Genomic DNA, 24107 nt, shown 5'->3' on the forward strand with positions numbered 1-24107 from the left:
TGGATTTGACAATTTTTCTAGCTAATGTGCCAAACACTGCATAACAAAGTTCAAAATGCAAAAGATTCTGATAGGGGTATAATCATTGGATGAGTCTGAATCTATACTATAAACTCCTCATTTTGTTGCAATGCACCATCAAATCCCATTTGGGATTGCAATTATTGTATTTTTTTTTTAAAATCCTCAATATCCAGTAGTCAAATGTAGTCAAAGAATCCAGCGTCTTCCTGACCTACTGGTGTGACCGTGTGACCAGGGAGGGATGTTTTAGATTCAGCTGTAGCTTTGGTCCTTTCTGGGCCCAAAAACGACCTCACATTTGTCAGGTACGTATCAACCTGACTACCCTACCACCCCATCACACTCCATCGCGGCCCTAGTGTCATCCTCTTCCTCTGTTAGAAAACATCAATGCCATCATAAGCCGTGCATAGATCACATTTCTTGGCATGCCTATTCAATCCTAATTAAATAGATAGTGGAATAGTCCATAAATAGACTATTACTGTTAAATCTCAACTCACCTTCTCATGTGTAACTTTGGTATACTTGACCTTGCAAGTAGACAAATAACCGAAGGATGGCAACCATGTTAAATATAATGAGATAGTACCCCTACCCTTTGGGATTCCAAGACAAAAACTTAAACTATTAGGTGGAAATAACCCAACACTTTTCCCCTGATCTCCTCACGTAGTTTTAGCATATCTAGCTCTACAAATGGAAAGATAATTAAGAAAGACAATAAACAAACCCAACTCTGATACCATGCTAAATATGGTGAGATAATCTATACAATTACACAAAAACTTAAGCTATTAGGTGGAAATAACCCAATACTTTTCCCCTGATCTCCTCACGTAGTTTTAGCATATCTAACTCTACAAATGGAAAGATAATTAAGAAAGACAATAAACAAACCCAATTCTGATACCACGTCAAATATGGTGAGATAATCTATACAATATCACTAGGAGAGTACGCATGCAGAAGGCTCTGACTCATTATTCGATGTATGAGGATTCTCCTTTCTCCTTTGCCATCTAGAATTGTTGAGAGTTGTAGCTGCATAACGGTTGGGTAGGACCTTGGACGTGTTCTCATATACTATTGAGCTATCTTCACCCGATAGTTTTTGTTTACTACTTTGGTAACAGATGAATTATGGCGTACAAATTAGAGAGGTAGAGGTGTATGAAGTCCAAACACACACACTTTCCCTTTTCTTTTCTGGTAGAAATCCAAACACAAATTTCATGATGTTACATGATGAGTGGTGGAACTAGAACTGTAGAGGAGCATCCAATAAAGAAAAAAAGAGAGGTGCTTTTGCTTTGTAATATGAGAGCTGGAAGAGGACCCAAATTCTTGAGTGCCACTTTTTCTTTTTGTGGTGGTCCATACACCACAGGCAACACGTTATCCGTGCTTCATCTAATGATCCAGCACAACCATACCTATACTGCTAGCATCAATCGAAATGGGTCCTCACTGCTCTTGCCCAAGAATAACCTAGTGGAGCCCATATCTAAAGGCTTAGATTAGAATCGTAACTTGACCTCCTTTCCAACATGTCACACCGAATCGAGAAGAATAGAAGAGAATAAAAATCAACTGTTGTTTCAGGGGACCATTCATGGAACTTTCTCCTCCAAAAGAGGGGGGAAAACCCCCCCGTCTTTTTTCCTTTGTTTGCATGGAATTTTAGAACTTCATTGTCTGCGAAGGAAAACTTTCTCCCTGTGTGAGTATACAAAGTTTTCCACCAATGATGTTGACATCTCCAATTATCTCCGGATGAGAATGAATCAGAATCTTTCACCGAGTACACTGATTAGGCTATATTATTCATCGATGAGCATTGGTAGCACCAGATCGATACTCTCCAATTCCTAATAGGTCCTGCAAATGTCCACATAAGAAATAGGAGCTATGTCCCATGCCCTATCAAAAAAGTAAAAAAATAATTCATTCTTTTAACAGACAATATTATGAGTCACATAGACTACCTCCAATGATACATGCCAACACAATTAAGCAAAACGTAGGCTTTACATAGAAATGATGGACAGAAGAATGGTAAGAAAAGCACCCGAGAAAAAGTCAAATTTGACTGTAAAATAGAATTATGCCAGCAAAGATGGGATCCAGCCTCTAACGCTCAACTGGGTTAAAACCCCAGGTTGACCGTGGTAAGAAAGATTAAAATGTAGATGTTATTGGGTAGCTACCCGTAAGATAAAAACTTATAAAGTCATGCAAGTATTTTATATCAACAGGCAACAGATGAAGCTTGTAGTTAAAATGTGTTACTCTTAAACACCTACAAGCACCTTGGGTATTGTAAACTATTACACTTTATATGATGGAAAGGTGATTCTAAAGTTGGTAAGGTAGCTGTTTGGGCTGTGATGCGACTCCAGTACTAATTAGACTACATTGCTGCATCAAATCTCGATAACAATTTTGACACCTAACATACCTAGATCCTTTTCATTTCAAAGATAAATACACAGTTCAACAGGGTTAATGTAGTATTTCCAGTAGGCACCTATTTGGGCCATTTTAAGGTTTCTCCACATGAGCAAGTTCATGCAACACAATCTGTGGATTCAGAATATGAAATCCAAAATTCAACATTTCTTACATTTTCAACAGCAGAAATATCTTACCTGAAGTCTTATTAACTAGACAAATCTTAATGTTTCTCCAAAACCTAAATTCAGGGCCATATTAAAGCTTTTGTGAACTTAGCTTTCCCAAGGGATTGCACAGTTGGGTGGCTTCAGTGGAGAAGCATCAGGGAGAGGATAACGATAGCAGCTTCTAGTTTATCCGGACCACAAAGACATTTTAAGATTACATTCTGGGCAAAAGAGAATTTTTTGGATGGAGATCCAAATGCAAAACGAACCCCGTTGAAAAGTTTGTGCCTGCAACAAAGATGCAGGGACTCTGCTCTTCAAAGTCTTCACTGACAAGCTAGAAGACTCGGAGAATTTACACTTTACCTTTCATACTACCCATCCTATGCAAATGAATTGCTTAACCTATCTGGCTGATTGGAAACATAATATTAATACCACAATACCATATTGACTGGGATGATGAAATAAAAAGCAAACAAACATGTATCTTTTGCCTTGAGGTTCATCTGGATTAGAATGTGTTCAAATTTTATGTGTTAACAGAAGAGATCAATGAAGGATATCATCTCAGGAGGCTTCCATTGCCTTCTTTCCATTTTCATCCATCACCTTCTTTATTCTCTTGATAAGGTAACATGTTAATTTCTGTTTCTAACTCTTTCATAGCTTGCACAAATTGTGTAATGCTTAGTTGTGTTTATTTCTTCTGGGCTTAATGATTGATACTTTTCTCTATATTTAATTGTAGTCTCTAACTTACCATGCCATGATGAAAATTATTAACGTGTGACAACCTATAATTAAAATTGGCAATGCACATGAATGTTCTGAACGTCGAAACAACAAATCATTAAAAAAGATGATTGCATGAGAGTCCAACTGTTAGCATATTGACAGTCGCAGCAGTTATGGTGCACAGTGCTTAGTGAGGTGATAGTTCTGTATTGCTCCTTGCACTTACATGTAAAAAGTTCTCAAACTTCGTATTTCTCTCAGGCCTTTGGATGATGGCCTGATTAGTCCAACCACTGTTCCTATGTTCGGATTTGATATTTATTGACTAGTCAATGACCCAAGGACCAGGTCGTCAAGAGTTAAGACCCAATTGTCGATTGCCAGGTTCCCATTCCAACCACCAGGTCCAACAGTCCATTAGAGCATTGCCATAAATCGTCGTATGAGTAAAACGAACTTCATTTTCATAAAAATAAAGAGATAAATAAACCGAACTACCAGAAAATTCAGGATCCAGCTGGAGGAAGAGAGTGAACCAACATTTGATATACCAGACAATCAAAATCAATAAACCGCGAACATTGGAAAATAGGAAAGTACATGGAAGGATGATTATACCTGGCATGCTTTATTCTTAGCTCTGGTTTCTGCTATGCTGGGAATATCATGGTTTGGTTTAAAAAACCATTTCTCACGACGTTCACATGACCCCCATCCATCTGAGAATCTACCACCTCTAGTCACAGGACCATGTAACAAAAATGAAACAAAAATAAAATGACTAGTACACCAAAATTTCATGACAGAGTTAATTGCAAAAGATAAAGAACATACTGCATGTATGCCCGAACCACAAATTCAGCTCGTTGTACATTTCTGTTCTCATCAAACTCAATAGTTTTGTCTCTAATTTCATAGGACAGATTGAAGTAAAATGATATCTTCCTCCAACCTGAAGAACAAATACATAATTCAACCCAAGAAAAATCAATTTCCAATGCCATTGCAGAAAGAACCCCAAGGATTTCAAAATATTACCTGATTTCTTTATAAATGGGATCCCAGAAATTACTGTGTAATCAGTTTTCTCCAGGATCTGTCCATTGAAGAGACAAAACACAAGCATATTACTCATCCCCAAACAAGAACAACTATGTTATAAAATAGGAAAAATGAAAGCATCTGCCAGAAACTTCTTATTCATTTTCTTTTTCCTTATCAGTAACCAGCATCCTAAATAGACATGAAATAACAATGCATTTTACATGTAACATAAACAGTAGAGATTCTAATTAGATCAAGTTATGGGAAGCATCCATTAGTATCCTATGGAACAGCCATGAGAAACTAAATTCGTTACAAAATGTGGAAAGCATCCACATTCCACAAGCAATTACAAATCCTATAATAAGTTCTCGTAAATCTCCATTTTCCATCCTATCTATAGAATACTAAACAATGAAACAAGAAGTTCTTTCTGTGCTGAATGCTATAAAAAATATCAGTTATAAAACAAGGATTAGAAACCCAGAATCGGGATCCAGATCGGATCAGATTCTTTCAGCATTGGTGAAGAACCGGTCCCAATAAGCCCTAATGGTGGGGGCTAGATAGGATGAACCCTAGGTTTAGATTACAAACCTCTTTTAATAGGATCTCAAGAAAACCTTGAGAGAAGAAAACAGTACATAGAGAAAGGGATATAACCTTTGATTTCCCACCGACAGACCTACATCAGAATCTCTCCAATCCCATGAGTCTCTCACTCTACGCTGAGTCTCACAGCAACAAAATGGCAACAACCATAGCTTCATTCATAAAAATCATTGGTGATCAATAAGTCTTACAAGCTGTTTATTTAAAAGAAAAGAGTTCCTAGCTTTGTAAGAAACCTATCTCATCACACTCACATAGCCATTAGATAACTTAAAAGGGAAACCCTCTACACTAGGTAAGGAGTTAAACTTAAACAAAACAACTTAAACTAACCTAATAAAGTAAATCCTGTATTCCTACCTCCGACCATTATTTTGGCCCATTATAGTGGCCTATTACAAAGAAAACTCATTGGACTAAAGGCCCAACATGTATAGAACATAACTCAAGGCTTATTTCCACTAAAATAAGCCCACTTATGCCTGATTTATCTGCATCGATTCTCCTCATCTTGAAAAAATTCGACCTCAAGTTTTGTAGTGACAAAGGGGAAACAACATGTGAGTAGCAGCTTTGACCATTCCCAAACAAAACTCTGGTGATTTAGGGATGTTAGAATGATGTCTTCAACCCTGTCAACTTTCTCTTCAAAATAGTGAAGTGCATCACAAACTCAATAAATTCTCCAACGGTAAGAATAGCATCATGGGTGGTAACAACTTCATACGGAGTGTACTCGAAGTCTTCCTTAATCACGACTTCATCTGGTACTACAGCTTTAACCATGTCTTCATCAACCTCTGCCATGCAATCCTCCACATTAGAAGCCTTTGATTGTTAGAAGTCAGTCTTAAAGTCTTCAAGTATTGCCTCTTCATTGTCATTACAGAATTCTTTGATTTCTTCATCTTTATCTTCAAATGTAGGCTCTAGTTTTTTGAGATGAAGGAAAATATTCTACACTGCAAGGAACATGATTTTCACCTTGAATCATTGATGAAGTGCTAATCCCAAACCAGTAAAATCCAGTGAGAGATCAACTTGCAATACAATCACAGGAAAAAAGGACAAACCAGTTTTGAAAAGAAAACTAATAACAAAATAACAGTAGGTCTGATTTAGCCAATAATCAAGTCAAAGGGTCTGATTTTAGTATAGAAGATTTCTGGAAAGTATGATCAAAATCTGATAATCAGATTAACACTTGTAGAGTAATCCTACTTGGGGAAGGACAACTCAACAACTGTAGAATCGATGGGTAGAATTGGAGCTCTAAACAAAGATCAACTAAGGCTCTAATAATTGATTGAACAGTAATAGAATATAGAAACTGAATTACGAAACAGAACCAGAAATCTGAAAATTGTATGAATCCTACTTGCACTAGGATTTCAGGTTTTAATTGGAAAGTTCAGATTTTGAAACCTTCACAAGATCCAGAACTAACAATATAATAGAAAACTGAAATCAAAATTCAAAGACCAATTTTAAAACAAGAGATTTGGAGAAATACAACTTAAAGTAAGAAACTAGAATTCCATAGGAAAGATATTTTTTTTGGTGGGGAGTTTTGAAATTGAAATTAAAATTGAAGAAAAGATATGATCAGCAATCACCACCTGATTTGAAAGGCTGGAATAAAAACTAATACCCACCTTGGAATCACCACAGCAAAGAGCATTTTGAATCACCGTAGAACCAAAGGCAACAAGCCAAATTCATTACTCAAATTAGTGTACAAGGCTGTAGCCCATTACAAACATATATCGAAGACTTGAAAACTCAAACTCAAAAAAAGGAAAGGCATAAACTAATCCAAATCAAACTTGCTTAAGAAAATTGGATTCTCCCTTGCCGGCTCATCCAAACTGATAAGTCTCCTCTTTAACAATTTCCTTCATTTTTTCTTTTGATGGTCCAAAGTTTAGCTCAATCTCTATTTTAACATTATTGGTGTCAAATTAACAACACTCTCCACCTTGCGAACTGAATTTCATTGATGGATGCTTCAAGTTGTCTTTAGCTATGATTGAATTTTGATGGTAATCTTGTCGAAGGGCGAGTTAGGTACTTATTCTTCAACTCGTGCTTCATATCTTCCCAAGTCCTAGGTTCACGTCTTCTAACTCTGAGCCTTCCGCCATTGAATCTCCAACATTCTTTAGTATGACCACTCAATCGCAAATAAACAAATCTAAACTTCCTTGCCTCAGTCAGATCGTACCAGCAAAATATTCCTCTAGAGAATCTAACCAATCAAGGAATAACCGTGGGTCTGTCTGTCCAGCAAAGTAAGGAACTTCTCGCTCCACCTTCTTCAAAATGATATCAGGTCCTAGGAAGTGCATAATATGTAGGTGCAGAATCAATATGTTGCACCATCCTGTCATGCATTTATTCAACTGTTTCAATATCTTAATCACTTGAACAGTAAAGTCATTATTCTGGCTTGAGGTACTGAAATTACCTACATCCATAGCTCTGAACCAAATTGGTAGGGGAAGAGAAAAGATGAATCCTAGGTTAAGATCACACACCCCTTTTAACAGGATCTCAAGAAAACCTTAAGAGAAGAAAACTATAGATAGAAAAGGGGATATGACCATCGATTTCCCACCAACAGGCCAAGATCAGAATATCTCCAATCCCAAGAGTCTCTCACTCTATACTGAGTCTAACAACAACTACTTTCACAGCAGCAAAAAGAAAACAGTCATAGCTTCATTCATAAAAATTGTTGGTGGTCAATAAACCTTACAAGCTATTTATTTAAAAAAAAAAAAAAAAAAGAGTCCCTATCCATGTAAGAAACTTATTTATTCACACTTAAATACCCATTAGGGGGTTGAATGGCAATGTTCAAAAGAAACACTTCATGTATTTTTGTGTTTTTTTTAAAATAAATTTGGAACAAAACATGTATGTCATGTCCGGTTTGTTTTGTGATCTTTTTTAAAGAACCCGATGAAAAAACACACTTGTTGGTAATTGGAGAAACACATAATATGACAAAAAAGGCAGCGATCAATTGTTCAGTTATTCCTAAACTTTCTGAGATAGTATTAAACATTGATTAGGAAAGGTGACAATGAAAGGTCTTGAGAGGGAGAAAGAGCAATACTTGGGATTTCCCAAGGAGTTTTTGAAGTCAGTTCTCAATCTCTAGCTCACTCTAAACTTTATGCACTTGGGTGAGGGCAGACCCTTAAAATATAAGGCCCGAAAGAGAATTGTTTAAGAAGTCCAAATTAAATGAGCAATTTCGTAGAAAATAATTCAATTAAAGGGCTATAACCCAGTATTCAACCCACATTCACAGGTTCCTGAGAGGGGTAGACTAGAGGTGGTCCTAATCTTCTAAATTTTCTCACATGAGGTGGCTGCTTTCAGACTAGAACCCTGTCTAGCTTGTTGGATTCGTGTGTCCATCAAACCCAATTTAATTAATTTAAATTATAAGTATTTGCAGTAATATAATTGGAAAAGTAGGAAGGATAGAATCATTTATGAATATACTCAAGGAAACACAATAATGCTAGGAGACAAGATGAGGAAAATTCTTCTAAGATGGATCAACCATGAGCAACAAAGACCAACAAATATAACAGTGGGGAGTGATGAGATACAGGTTGAAGGCATTCAAAGGACAAGAGGACAGGTTAACCCCCTCCCCCACAAAAAAAATACAAAAAACAAAAAAACAAAAACAAAAAAAGGACAAGAGGGCTGCTGAAAATGATTTTTTTACTCATGAGTAAACTCTGCAGAAACCACAACCAAAACAGAGTGAAATGTTGGATCATGTGGTTTAGCTCAGTTGAGCAGATTGTTTTCTGGGTTGGACCAAACCATGCAAGATTAAAGAGAACATGTAATTTTTAATGTATAGGAATCACTCAGTGCCCTGATCTCCTTTAACAATGTTACTAGTTTATGGTACTGCTCCTTTGAACTTTTTTTTTATGGTGAAGGGGGGGGGGTAGGAATTAAGAAATCAGAAATTAAGCCACAAACATAAGATGTTATGTGATGATATTCCAAAGCTTAATATGATTGAACATTGCATGGTGAGCTGGAAATGCTTAAAGAACCAACCTACAATCTCAATGGATCTCTTCCATAAATCAATGGTTTAAGGAAAACAATTAGGGTCAGGACACAACATAACAGAACATATATTAGTCGCTCCTATTCATACATGCTGTACAATTGCTGAAAATAACTCTCCTATTACAGAAGACCTGTACGGTGCATAGGTAGATTACCTGGTCATGTACGGCTAAAACTAAGGGGTGGGGGAGGGGGACACCACTACAACTTTATATTTCTGGAGCTTCAAACGCTACAGACAGGAAATCCAAATAATAAAAATACAACGAAAAAAGTAGGGAAAATTAAATACAAGTAGTTACCGCCATGGCCGCATTCTGGTATTCCTTGAAAAGAGAGACCGAAGGGAACTGACCGGATAAGCTATGTGGCGTGTTATTTTTAGTGTCATTCAGCCAGAAACTGGACGGGGAGGCCCCTGAAGAAGCAGGACTAATCTCTTGCACAGTAAACCTCCCAGTGTCTGGCGACGAGTACGACGGTGTAGTAGGAGTCCGCTGCAAATGCTTGACGATAACCAGCTGATTATCTTCAGTGGAATCAGGATCACGGGATCTGGCGATTTTCTGCGGTCGGTGACGAATCCAGGGCTCCTGTAAGACCTCGCCATCAGCAGAAACCCTAACACCATCCTCCAACGTGTAATGTGTCCGAAGATTTCTAGAGAATTTGGTTACAGGTGAGGGATGATTCGGAAATGGACTGTGAGACTGAATATTAGAATGCTTCAGCGCCAGCGGTTTGCGTGAACTGGAGGAGGAGTGAGAGGCGGCGGCTGCGAAATCGATGACGGCCCAAAGCTCTGCATCGTCTAGGTTATTATCTTCAACGACGGGAAAGTTGATCGACGAGGCCATTCTTTCTCCCTCCTACCGTGAGAAATAAGGATTTATAGATTTGAGAGGAACCATTGAAATAAAAGCTCTGCATCCCTTTTTTTTCCTTTTTTGTGTGTCCTCTCGCAGTCTCGCAAGCGCAAGCGCGAGCGCGAGAGTTTCTCTCATTCCGAATTCAAATATCTGCAGTAGATGGACAAGATGGGACGTTATAATGCTCTGTTATTACGCATTTGCCAGGCCCGTGCTTGGTATGGTAGTTTGTGTCGGATCTGGCTCCTTGTACCGCCCAGGGAGCGTCCAGAGGCATCCAAGGGTTGGGCTGTGTCGCAATGCATGCCTAGGTATGGTAATTTGTGTCCCCAAATCCCCGGTTCAGATTACAGTCTTGTTCAACGCCAATGATCAATCTTACCCCTAATCGAGAATCTAGACCATCCAAGTTGGTTTCAACTTTCAACTTCCAACTCAAACATAGCACAACCAAAACTCCAAAATCAACTTATTATCAAAAAACAAAAATCCAAAATCAGCACGATATTGGTATCGATATTGGAATCGGAATCGGATTGACCCATGCACCTAGATATACAAGGAGGTGAAATGACGAGCTCGGATTAGGTCCTCATACGAGGACTGTCCTTGGGAGCTCGCTCCTCTACGTGGGTCCTCTGGATTCCATGTGGGTGGCTACAAGCTCCCAAGGACGGGTCGAGGATTGATCTGCTCTCCGAAATGACTCCCCCTTTATGTAAAGCAAAAAACTCATGTCCCCATTGATGCACATGTGTGTGTAGTGATTGGGCCCTGTGTTTGTATAGGGGCTACATTGTTAGGCAAAGAACTCTTCCCATATATAATAAAACAAAAATGGGGTGATGATGATCTTTACACCGCAACGTACCGGGGATGCAGGCTGCACCCAAACACATGGGGTGAGGCAGGGCGGTTATTTCCGAGTGGGGCAGTCATTTCACCCACCTCCCATGTGTGTGCCCCCGATGCAGGGAACATTTTCCCAACAATAATAATGATGAAAATGAAACAAAATCCATATAAACGAGATTTGGTTAGAAAACAATCGGCATGTTGTCCAAGCTTTCAAGTGATTATCCAATCAAACATCCTAGTATCTGTCAATTAGGCAAAGGTACGTTGATAGGTTGTGCGGCTTTTGCGCCAATATTACTCATGATCACATGAAATTGCCACCCTGCCCAATGAAACCAAAAATTCTATTCATGTTAATGCTATTGTGTGTGCTCTCATTGGTCTTGTACTAGTGCTGAGCTACGCGATCAGATAGTGATCTTTTGCTCAAAAGATAAAAGTCCTTTTTTATTTTTCCCAAACCATTGCATTATAGACAAAAGTTTTTAAAATGGGAAAAAGAACTCTATCCGGGAGTGTAACCTACGCCAGCACTCCCATGAATCTATCTCTCTCCTCTCCATATAAAAAAACACATCTGCCCCCTTGTTTTGAGGAGAAGAGATAGACACATGGTAGTGCTGACGTAGGCCAATCCTGACAGATAACTAATTTCCTTTAAAATATATGTTTTTAATTCAAGATGGTTGAGTGCTAGTCATTCTTCTCTTGGGTTCTACCCACTAATGGCACAAAAAATCAACATACACCTTTTTTTTATAATAAAAAAAATCGACATAAACCTCTTATGAAAAGTCAGAGAAATAAAGGGTTGATGTTTTCTGTGGAGAGCATGGCCCTTTGCGTGCATGTGGGCTAATGAGTAGTTCTGCATGGAGAGCATGGCCCCTGTGTGTGCACGGGGGCTAATGAAAGTGCACACATAAATATTTTGGCCATCTCTTGTCTAGACGTGGGGTATACACTCCTCCACAAAGAATTTTCTCTCTAAAATAAAATAAAGAAAAAGAACACGGTGTTGTGTGTGAGCGTGTATCTACGTCTAGATAGAGTCCGACAAGAAATAACCATCGTACTCCTGGACCTTTCCACCTTTCTAGGGAGTGTGATGGTCTTTTATTGCCAGGTATGTCTGGCGCAAGTATAAACCCACACACAGCACCGGAAAGACTGCATTGAAGTTGTTGTCTTTTGATTCCAAGAAGACTTTACATTAGGTTATAAAAGTTTATGCCACCATGGCTTCACAAAATATCTCAACTACCAAAAAATGCTAGGATGTGACAAATTCACTTGTTTATCAAACGGCAAACTGACCAAATGAGATGGTTGTATATTCAATATTGAGAGGATGGGATGGGTGTCAAATGCAAGTACTCAAAAAGTGGAATGCAATAACGAAAGATTAGTGGGACACAACAGTTTAATAATGCATCATTTTGGCACTTGGCAATCCCACTTTACTTTTGTTATACTAATTATTATTAATTAAAAATGATATCATATTATCATCCCCTGACTTTAATTGTTGATGTCCTTAACAATTATTTATAGGACTAAGTTTCCCTTCACACATAGAGGGCGATTCACCCACTAATCCTAGAGTTCACGAATCCCTCCTAGGGTTTTAGTATGTTTCAAAATCCCTTCTAGATACCTTTTTCCGCCCTCTCCCACCCCGCGGTGAATGGGATCCCTTCACCGTGGGTGGAGGGAAATTCGATCCTTTATTTATATATAGATCAATAAGAAAATGATGGAGTTTTCTTTTATTCACGATTCATTTATAAGTTCTGGTGCATAGATAATATTTTAAAAACTATGTTAAGAGCATTTCGAACATTCTTATACGCGGGTAGATCAATATTTTAATTTCTCTTCTTATCCAATCATCCAAATACAAGACAATCTTCTCTCTCTCTCTCTCTCAAAGTCTAAAGGATCAGTATGCTCTATTGTTTATGCCAGTGTCTCACATCCGCCCATGAGTCCCACACCCTCAGTCCTCATTAATGCATACCTCTATTAGACGATTCATCACCCTCCCCTCCTATTGGTGCAAAATCGCACTCTAACGTCAACATGTCATACCAAACACCTTACATTAGTAAATTTCTCTTATTTCTCTCGTGAAACCAGTTATGTGATAATTACGAAAATGCTTCCACTAAGGCTATGTTTGGTTGGTAAAAAGTGAAAAAAAGAAGAAGAAAAATATATATAAAATAAAATAAAATAAAAATCATGATGATATAATGATTGATTTATGTGTCTATCTCTCTCTTCAAATAAAAAAAAAATGATTTTTTTTTTCTTCTATCCCATTTCTTGCCAACCAAACATAACCTAAAAGCACAAGGTTGTGGCCCATGTGATATGCACATTTCACCTACAGTTGCATATTCATGTCAAATATTGCATTGTGATACTAGGAAAATACTAGATGTATTCAGTTGCCAATTATTAAATGAACAAATGTAGTAGGTTTATTCCTTTGGATCTTAGTTTAATTGTAACTTCGTTTCTCGTGTTTGGCAGCGAGTTGATGTTATTTCAGCGGCAATGAAGGCCTACATTAATGAGTATAGTGATACACTGAAAGCAGTTCAGAATACCTCATCAGCGACTATTGCTTCTTCACCCCAATGGGAAGCTCCTCAGGTTGAAACGGTGAAGTGCAATTGCGATGCTAGTTATTCAGCATCTTTGCGCAAGGCTGGTGTTGGTTTTGTTTGTAAGGATCACGAGGGTACAGTACTTAAGGCTACCTCATGTCCATCTTCATTTACAGATATTTTGGTTGGTGAAAGTCTTGTAGTTCGGCTTGCGATGATGGAGATGATTGTTGTTGGCTATGAGAGGGTGGTGATTGAGTCTGATAATAGTTGTCTGATTAACTATATTATGAATGGTGGCCGTGCTTCTCCCCTACACATTCGGATACTAGTGGATGACATTATCCACCTTGCTTCCTCCTTTGTTTCTTGTAATTTTGTTTGTATTCCACGAGAGATTAACAGCGTTGTTGGCTCCTTGGCTAGGAGGGCTTTGTCAGTAGCATGCACTACTGATTGGCCCCTATCCACTCCATGGTTGAGTGAGTTCTGCTCCTCACTTCCTCCATGAGTTTATGCATGTTCTTATCCTCAATAAAGATATGTTTACCAAAAAAAAAAAAGAAGCTTTAAAACCTTATCCATGTTAATTGTGGGGATCACCGATCATGGTTTCAAATATTGGAATCGGTGTCAGTATATGTATAAGTCTTACAAAATAAAATAAAATATCGGTATTCATACAGATCTCAATCGATACATATTTGTCATATCAACCTGTATCGGACGATTTTGTCTTCAATTTTAATAAAAAATCGTTTTTGGATAAAATTATCCTTGATAAGAACTGTTCCATTGATAGGAGATTAGCCAGGTATCGGCCTCAACCATTATGGTTGATCCGATACCAGTATTTGAAACCATGGTGGCATTTCATAATTTTTTGCTTTGAAATTCTCTTGTTGCTTCTCTTTACTGATTTATGGACATATAATTATGGACATATAATGAGTGAGTTCAGTTATTATTTGCTTGAATCAAGGGCATACTCTAGTATCGCTTATGTTGATAAACATATTTTTGTTAGGCAAAAGTTTCCCTTCACCAGTCGTGTTGGAGGAATCCCTTGTCCATTGGTGTTATGATCATAAGATGAGACTCTTGTTTCATGAACAAGCTTTCACCCCTATTGATTATCGAAAGGGAAAAGAAACACTAACCGGTTGTTAGGCGCCACGTGTACCTGCGCTCAGACACAACTTGACGCACTGGTCTTTTTGCATTGGGCTGTCTGGGTGTAGGTACATGCTAAGGCACATCACCAGTTAGTGTTCTTTCTCTCTAATAAAAAATACTGTTTCTTATGGTTTTTGGCGATACTAATGGCCATGGGAAAGGAATTTTCCTTTTGACTGTGGGTGTATAGAAACTCTATCCTTGTTGTTAAACATTTGCTTTCTTGGATTACAAACTTGTAGATGACCTATAAGGAGGTAGGATTTGTGTACCTGGAAAAGACTACAACAACCAATATGGGGTAAAATACATGTTCTAACTTCTAAAGTTGCCACAACATATATGTGTATTAAAATTGAAAAACATAAAGAAGAAGAAGAAGAAGCTGCCATAATGTTTAGTTCCAACCTTTACAATAAAATGGATATGCATCATGCAATAAGAAAAAACCATTATATATCCGTACAACATAAAAATAATAATACTAAGGGAAGAATTTTCCTCACTAGCCCATTTAGATGATCACCTGATCCATCTTAATAAATCTTTTACTAGTAGAAGAAGTGAAATATTTGTAACCTTAATTTTGTTGTCTTTTTAGTATTATATAATTATTTTTTTAACGATGATAAATATTGTTTCTTATGTACACTAGGAATATGTGCATGATAATGACACATTTTGATAATGATATAATGATACATCCTTCATTTTGAAATTATTTTTAAAAATCTTTTTTATACTCTTATCTTGAAGAGCTTTTGAGAATAAGACAAAGGGCAATTAAAATAAGGTGTCAATTTCTAAATACACTCTCAGGGTTCTCTTATGGACCCTCCCCATGAAGCAGTTGCAATTCTAGATGATGTAATGCACCTATGTAAATCCTTTACTATTGTTTCATTTTCTTCTATTCCACGGGATCTGAATATTGTTGCAGATACAGTGGCCAGGACGCTCCTGTCTCGCATGTGTATGACAAATTGATCCATTTCCACTCTTTGACTCCAAGATATGTTTGGAGTTCATGGCCCCTCACATGATTATCTGTAAAACTTCATGTTACAAAAAAAAAAAAAAAAAAAAAAAAATCTAAATACAAGTGTCATTTACACTTCCAGTTAGCTAAGTCAAAGCCAACACTTAAAGTATGGGAAAAAGATTCCCATATCTATGTAAATCCTTTACTGTTGTTTCGTTTTCTTCTATTCCACGGGATCTGAATATTGTTGCAGATACAGTGGTCAGGAGGTTTCTGTCTCGCATGTGTATGACAAATTGATCCATTTCCACTCTTTGACTCCAAGATATGTTTGGAGTTCATGGCCCCTCACATGATTATCTGTAAAACTTCATGTTACAAAAAAAAAAAAATATCTAAATACAAGTGTCATTTACACTTCCAGTTAGCTAAGTCAAAGCCAACACTTAAAGTATGGGAAAAAGATTCCCATATCGATGGTGTAGGGATGCTTTTCCAAGCTCTCTCATGTCCTAACCACATGGATCTCGCAATGATATTTTCTCTTCTTGACCATGTGAATTCTCATTGACAAAATCACACCATGATTGATGGTGTGGGAGATTTCCCTCACACTTGCAACATGGGGAACCTTCTTCCCCAAGTATATTGGAACCAATGAACCACTTTTTGGCTACTCTATTTTAATTTGAGGTTATTTCTGTGCTGTCCAATCAATTGTTAAAAATTCTTACCAAAAAAAAAATTTGTTAAAATTAAGGGAAAAAGTTCTCTGTCCGGGAGTGTGGCCTATGCCAGCACTCCCATGAGTCTATCTCTCTCCTCCCCATGTGAAAAGACACCTCTGCCCCCTTGTTTTAATGAGGAGAGAGATAGACACATGGGAGTGCTGGCACACTCCCGTATAGAAAACTGCTTCCCTAAAATTAATTACCATAAAAAAAGTTATGGGGAGAGAGAGGGTTCCCCATGCCTAATTTTGGGGAATCTCCCACGCCACATTAATAGAATAGTATCGTGTGTATGGTGTCATCCATATGGACCCACATATTATGCCAGGAAATAGGGAAAGAAAAAAAACTCATGTGAGAAGACAATGGTACACTAGCATCATGGAACTGTTTTTTTCATAGGTGATACATGCAAGCAATAATGCTTTTTCCTCTCTCACCTTCTCCCCGAATATTCAACCTCGCTTCAAGAGATGGTTCTCTCGCATATTAAAAATGCCTTAGGGAGAGGGACCAAAGAAGTACCTAGGGCTACCATTTGAGTTTGGGCTATCAAAATCTGAGCTATATAAGAAAATTAATGATAAGACCCTGAGTAGAATGAAAGGCTGGAAGCAACATCTCCTCTCTCATGCGGGCAAAGAAGTCCTAATAAAATCTATTGCAATGTCAATGAACACATATGCGGCCTCTCACTTCAAATTACCGATATCGCACCACTCTAAACAAACGAAGGCTGGAACTCAATTTGATTGGGAGAACAAAGAGGAGAAGAACATCTGATGGGTATCTTGGAACCGCCTCTACCAATCAAAGCAAAATGAAGGTCTAGGCTTTAGAAACCCTGCTATCCAAAACAAGGCGTTATTAGGGAACCTTGCGTGAAAACTATGGCAGTCTCCTAAGTCTAAATGGGAGATGTTAATGAAACAAATTTATTATCCCCACACTGATTTTTTGAATGCAAACTTGGGATCTAGCCCCTCCTGGGCTTGGGCCGCTTGGCACAGTATTATAGAAGGGAGAAAAATTATATTGGACGGCCTATTTTGGAGTGTTGGTGATGGACATAGCATAAAAATCTGGGAAGATCGGTGGCTACAAGCAAATCAAGATTTCAAAATCCAACAGTAGCAGTTCCGAAGTTAGAATCTTGTCTGGGTTTCTGATATGATTGACTCTCATACCCGTGAGTGGAAACGAGACTTAATCCTTTCAACCTTCCACATTGGGGATGCCTCAGCTATTCTCAATATTAAACTGAGTCTCTTCGCTCAACCAGACAGTAAGGTTTGGGGAGGTTCAGGTCTTTATACAGCCAAAGCTGGATATCATTTTTTGTGTAATCAAACGGATCTTAGACAAAGCAATTCTGGGGATATGGCTTCTCCAAGAAGGCAAACTCCAATTCCTAAAGAGGTTTGAAACAGAATTTGGACTTGTGACACTTAGCAAAAGATTCGTCATTATCTTTGGAGGGCATGTGCAAAAGGTTTACCTACTGGAGAAGGCTTTGTAAGGAGAAATATGCCAATAAACCCTATCTGTAGCCGCTGTGGATCTGAACTGGAAACCGCAAGTCACATTCTGTTAGATTGCCCATTCGCTAGAGTAGTTATGGTTTGGCTCAAAAGCTCTCTTTTGCTCCCCCCCCAAATCCCCTCAACTCTTATATTTCATCCAAGGTTGGAATTCCTTTTTCTCCTCCAACAAGAACCCAGGCAAAGAAGTCTCTAGTTTATCATCCTTCATATGTTAGGCTCTCTAGAGATCTAGGAATGATTTACGATTCAAAAGAATCAAGCACTCTCCTTAGGAAGTCCTAAAATTAGTTGAAGATCATTTTATAGAGTTCAAGAATGCCTCCAACAAACCACATACCAAGCAACCTGTTCAAGGAGTGAAGCAGTCGGTTTGGTTGCCTCCAAAACCCAATTTTTATAAACTTAATTCTGATGCTTCTCTCATGGGAGACAAAGGAGGCATTGGGTTTGTTAATCGAAATGAAAAGGGTACGCCTATGGCTGCAGTCTTTTCACCGACAACTTTCTCTTCGATTCTCCAAGGTGAAGCTCTTGCTCTCCGTTCCGAATTGGTAAAGGGCATTGTAGAAGGATTTGAAGCTCTTGAAGTGGAATCGGGCAGTAAGGACCTGATCTCCTATATCAAATCCACCTCCAATACTATTCCTCCTGGCAATTTCTTTCTTTAAGGAAGTAACTTTCTCTTTTTCTCCCAGGGAGACTAATAGCGTGGCTGACTCCTTAGCCAGGAATACGTTAGCTTGTCCAATTGAGACTAGCTGACGAGTTACCACTCCTTGGTTAAGTGAGCTCTATAACTCAGAATCCAAACGTTTTTCTTGTCCCTTTAATGGATAAGTTTGTTATCTACCAAAAAAAATAAAATAATAATGCTTTTGGTTTCATTCATGTCCATGCACATTTATAGTTACATATTTGTGGTCTCATACTCATGTTTTTATTTTAGTTTTTATAACATAGAATAGTAATCTACAGAAGAGGACAACAATATCATTTCGTGTGAGAGAGATGCTAGACTACTCTACCTTTGCTCAAAGAATTCTTTCTTTCTTTCTTTTTTTAGTTCATTGTTAATTAAAACCATACCACTAGTGTACTTCGAATATTAATGATTTTCTTTTTCCAGTACAGCTGCATCATATGGTCACCAAAAAGGGCAAAAAAAAATAATTTAAAAGGGAATAATATTTGTATGCATGATGACCATTTGTGGCAGAGAAAAGACAAAACACCACTAACGAGGTTCACATTTTGCCTACTCAAAAACCCTTAAAATACAAATAGAAACGTTGCCAATCAAGTAAGACCCAATTTTTTTTTTCTTACAACGGATGTGGAGTATAAAATCAAGATAAGGCCCAATATTTAACTTAACTTGACCCCATTATGACCAGTTCTAAAAAAATTTAAAAAGGTAGTTATTCATGAAACAGTGGAAGTTAATATTTCAAAAAATCGCAAGACAAATCTCGATCATCCATTTATATTTTTAAATATCTAAATCTTTGTTCCCACTCATAATTGATAGAGCACAGTAATGTCTAGAGTATTTATATATATGCATATAGACATATATACACATGACGTGTTCTTAATAGAAAAGGGGCATTTGATTGAATTAAAAACTATGAAATTTAACATGTAACTAATCTAGATCATGTCCACTCTATCCACCTATCAAAATGGACATATCATCTTTTCGAGTGGTAGAATATACATTTTGTGACATTTTATAAAATAACAAACACTTAAAAAATACAAATGAAACATAGGACCGAGTTTCCCTCCACCCACGTTGAATGGGATCCAAGAGGTGGGAGAGGACGGGAATGAGTATAGGAGGGTATTTTGAAACATACTAAAACCCTAGGATGGTGGGTGAACCATCCTCTATGGGGGGAGGAAAACTTTGTCCTAAAATATAATGCAGCAAAATGATTTTCTAATTCTCACCGCGTTTAGCTATCCTTGTTAACAAACTAATCCATAAGATGGTAAATCAAAGTTAATATTGGTTAACTTATTAATGATTTCATTATGAAAAAATACAGAAAAAAGTAAAGATGATTCAATCAGATGCCATCAAGGTTTTGGGAATAAGAATCGGATTCATCGTATCGGTTTTAGTTGATATCAATATCTTACCGATACAATACAAATTTGGTTATTTTTTGATGAAATTTGATCCTATATCAGCTTGAAAATGATTTGACATGGCCGATACATAACGGTATAATGCCGTCACTGAACCGTGAACAAAATCTATGGATGGAATGCCATTTCAGTAATCAAAGGTGTGCATTGTGCCTATCCGAAGTGGGTTGCCTGAGGAATTATCTTTATCTGTGGAGTACTTCATAGTGGAATCGGATTGCAAGGAACTCATTCTATATCTGTAGGAACTTGCTCGACATGCCTCAGTGGTAGTCCAACCCATCCTCTTGAATATAACCCATATATCTTGCATCGTATTTCATCACATGTAATTTCTCCTACATTTTTAGAGAGTCCAACGCGATAGCTGACTCTTTAGCTAGAAAGGTCATGTCTATGTTGTGTACGGTGATTTGGCCAAATTGTACTCTGTATCCATCTTGGATCATATTTCATCAAATGTCGTTTCTTCCATGTGAAAAGGTCTTGTCTATGTCGTGTACAATCGATGGTTTGGCCAAATTCTACTCTGTGATTAATGGAGTCATGTATCCCATCACCCATGTGTAAACATGGACACATAAATAGATTGATCTTTGCAAGTATCTCATTCTATATCTACCAGACCTGCTCGACATGCCCCACTGGTAGTCCAACCTATCCTCTTGGATATAACTCATCTTGCATCGTATTTCATCACATGTAATTTCTCCCACATTCTTAGAGAATTTATTATGATAGATGACTCTTTAGTTAGGAAGGTCTTGTTTATGTCGTGTACGACAGTTTGGTCAAATTCCACTTCGTACCCATCTTACATCGTGTTTCATCACATGTAATTTCTCTCACATTCCTTGAGAATTCAATGCAATACGTAGCTGACTCTTTAAATAGGAAGGTCATGTATATGCCGTGTTTGGCGGTTTTACCAAATTCCACTCTGTGTTTGATGAAATCATGTTTCCACCATCCACTTGTTTACCAAAAAAAAAAGTCAATAGATTTATCTTTACTAAAAAAAAATCAGTCTAATTAGTACAAACTAGAATGCCATTTAACTCTACAAATCATGACCGTGCATGGAACGTTAAACTTAAAGCTGCCCACATCGGATAAAATGAAAATGGTAAAGGCCATGTCTATGCCATGTATGACGATGGCCAAATTCCATTTGTATTCATCTTGCATGGTATTTCATCACATGTAATTTCTACCACATTTCCTGGGAGTCCAATGCCATAGCCGACTCTTTAACTAGGAAGGCTCTGTCTATGCCTAATACTATGGTTTTGCGGCTTTTGCCAAATTCCACTGCAATATTGATGGAGTCATGCATCCCACTATCCACGTGTTTTACATAGACAAATTAATAGGTTAATATTTATGAAAAAGTCATTCAGATTAGCACAAAATAGAATTCCATTTAGCCCTAAAAATCATGACTGTGTAGGAAATGTTTATATTAAAGCTCAAGGGTGTCAATTGGTACGGTACCAAAGTCAAACACCTCATACCAATACCGTTTCGTATGGTATCAATACGGTTTATGATTTTATTTGGTATGCATATGATATGGTATACGGTATTTGTTATATGATTTTTCTTATTATATATATATATATAAACTAATATCTATAATATGAAATATATTATATTATATTTAGTTTTACCAAAAAAAGAAATATATTATATTTAGTACAGGTGGAATTGCAAGGAGTTAGAAGTTTCATTACTGTGGTACATGCTAGCTGCTTCCGAGTTGTGCGACGAAATCTCTAGTGTGATATAGTGTCTATTGCAGGGGCTGCATGCCCATGGTTGGTTATAGGAGATTTTAACTCATATTTGTTTGCTTCAGATAAGAGAGGACCAGGGAGATACAATGCAGGGTCTTCAGAGGAATTTGCGGCAATGATAGAATCATCTTCTCTATCTCTCATTCCATCTACGGGGCACAAGTTCACCTGGTCCAACAATCGTAGGGTAGGGAATGTGAGGGCAGTGCTAGATCGCAGCATGTGCAATGATGTATGGTGGCAACGCTATTCAAATAGCGCTCAAAAGGTTCTGACTAGGGGAAAATCAGATCATGCCCCAATTCTGGTGCGATGTGATACGATCCCTCAACCATCTAATGTCCCTTTTCGCTTTCAACGCTTATGGGCTGAACATGAGGAGTTTAAAGAGGTGGTAAAGCAATCATGGGCAGAACCAGTGAGAGGGTCACCTATTTTTGTGGTGATGACGAAGCTGAAACGCTTAAAGGGTCCGCTAAAGGCTTGGGCTAGAGGGGTATTTCCGCATGTGGATTTGGAAGTAACTCGCACGGAGGCAGAGCTGGAGACCATTCTTAGTGCTATGGAAGAAGAAGGGTTCTCGGAGTATTTATTTGATAAAGAAACTCAAGCACAAAGGGCACATGACAGAGAGGTGGGGCTGCAAGAGAAACTATGGAGAGAGAAATCAAGGGACAAGTGGATCAGATATGGGGATAGGTGTTCCAGATACTTTCACCAATCTGCAAAAATTAGAGGATCAAGGAATGCCATACGTGAAATAAAAAAAGAAGATGGTTCTATCCTCACAGAGGCGGGAGAGATAAGGGAATGTATGGTTTCTCACTTTGAGAATTTTTACAAAATTGGGGACTCGGTAAAGAAGCCGGAAATGCTGGAAGTGATTCCTACAGTTCTTACTACAGCAGACAATGAAATGTTGGCAAAAATTCCCACACAGGAGGAAATTAAAAAGGCTGTCTTCGACCTTGATCCAACTAGTGCTCCAGGTCCGGATGGGTTTCTAGGTACTTTCTATAGGGTTTGTTGAAATGAAGTTGGCTATGACGTTAGTAGGGGAGTTCAAAATTTTTTCAAGGAGGGGGTGATAACGAAAGGAGCTAACAGCAACTTCTTGAGCTTAATCCCTAAGGTGGAAAATGCAACTAAAGTGGGTCAATTTCGCCCTATCTGCATGGGTAATTTCTTCTTCAAATTAATTCAAAAAATAATGGCAATAAGACTCTCCACAATTCTTCAGAAGTTGATCTCGCAAGAACAAAGTGCAATCCAACAGAGCAAGGTAATTTTTGAAAATATTGGAGTGGCTTCTGAATTGACAAACCTAAAGGATGCCAAGGGCAGGGGAGGAGGACTTAGCATGAAATTGGACATCCAGAAAGCATTTGACTCATTGGACTGGGGGTTCTTATTGGATGTGCTCAACAGGTTTGGTTTTTCGCCATTATGGATTTCATGGGTTCATCAGATTATGCTCTCAGCAAAAATATCAGTACTCATTAATGGAGGACCCATTGGTTTCTTTGGCATGGAGAGAGGGTTGAAGCAAGGGGATCCTCTCTCCCCCCTATTGTTTATAATAACGGAAGAGGTCTTGTGTCGGGGTCTAGCAGCTCTCAGCAATTCAGGAAGATTAAAGCCTCTCCCAGGCCCTCGACAGGTATCAACCCCCACCCATTTACTTTATGCGGATGACCTCTTTATTTTTATGAAAGCAGACCTGCATGATGTGAAGAAGGTTATGAGATTTTTAGAAGAATATGGAGCATATTCAGGCCAAAAAATTAATTTGGCAAAAAGTAAAGCTTTTCTAGGCAACAGAATATTGGAGGCTAGAAAGCAGCAACTGAAGGCAGCTTTGGGAATACCACTATGCAGTTTTCCCACAAGATACCTGGGAGTGAATCGAATAAGAGGGAGAGTTAAAAAATATTTATTTATGCTTTTGATTGATCACTTCAAGAAAATGTTATCGACATGGAGAGGGAGGCTACTTTCTATGGCTGCAGGGAGAATTGAGCTGGTTCGATTGGTGATTTGCAGTATTCCAATCCACAAATTTTCAATCTATCTATGGCCGGTCTCAGCAATAGACATGTTAGAACGATGGATCCGGAATTTCATATGGTCAGGAGAAGCTGAGAAGACAAAGGGAATCACAGTTCGATGGGATTCACTTTGTAAACCCAAAGGAGAAGGAGGACTTGGCATTAGGAGGATGAGAGATGTT

The 24107-nt window shown here is 38.1% G+C and overlaps 2 protein-coding genes and 1 long non-coding RNA gene across 3 annotated transcripts; 1 reads left to right on the forward strand and 2 right to left on the reverse strand.

The window, feature by feature from the left end:
- Positions 1-1766: 1766 nt before the first annotated feature.
- On the reverse strand, positions 1767-10009 carry LOC122669065. Its single transcript, XM_043865704.1, has 5 exons — positions 9455-10009; positions 4425-4482; positions 4221-4338; positions 4005-4122; positions 1767-1905 (listed from the first exon to the last, which is right to left on the reverse strand). The coding sequence occupies exons 1-5, from the start codon at positions 10007-10009 to the stop codon at positions 1852-1854; spliced, it is 903 nt and encodes a 300-aa protein (XP_043721639.1). The 3' UTR covers positions 1767-1851.
- LOC122669073 lies at positions 2290-3292 on the reverse strand. Its single transcript, XR_006333962.1, has 3 exons — positions 2914-3292; positions 2603-2607; positions 2290-2492 (listed from the first exon to the last, which is right to left on the reverse strand). It is a non-coding gene; the product is annotated as an uncharacterized LOC122669073 (long non-coding RNA).
- A 3432-nt stretch (positions 10010-13441) lies between the features above and the next one.
- Positions 13442-14005, forward strand: LOC122639844. Its single transcript, XM_043832883.1, has one exon. It carries the CDS (start codon positions 13442-13444, stop codon positions 14003-14005), a length of 564 nt encoding a protein of 187 aa, XP_043688818.1.
- Positions 14006-24107: the final 10102 nt, after the last annotated feature.

The sequence above is a fragment of the Telopea speciosissima genome, chromosome 1 (genome assembly GCF_018873765.1).
Source record: "Telopea speciosissima isolate NSW1024214 ecotype Mountain lineage chromosome 1, Tspe_v1, whole genome shotgun sequence".
Taxonomy (NCBI): Eukaryota; Viridiplantae; Streptophyta; class Magnoliopsida; order Proteales; family Proteaceae; genus Telopea; species Telopea speciosissima.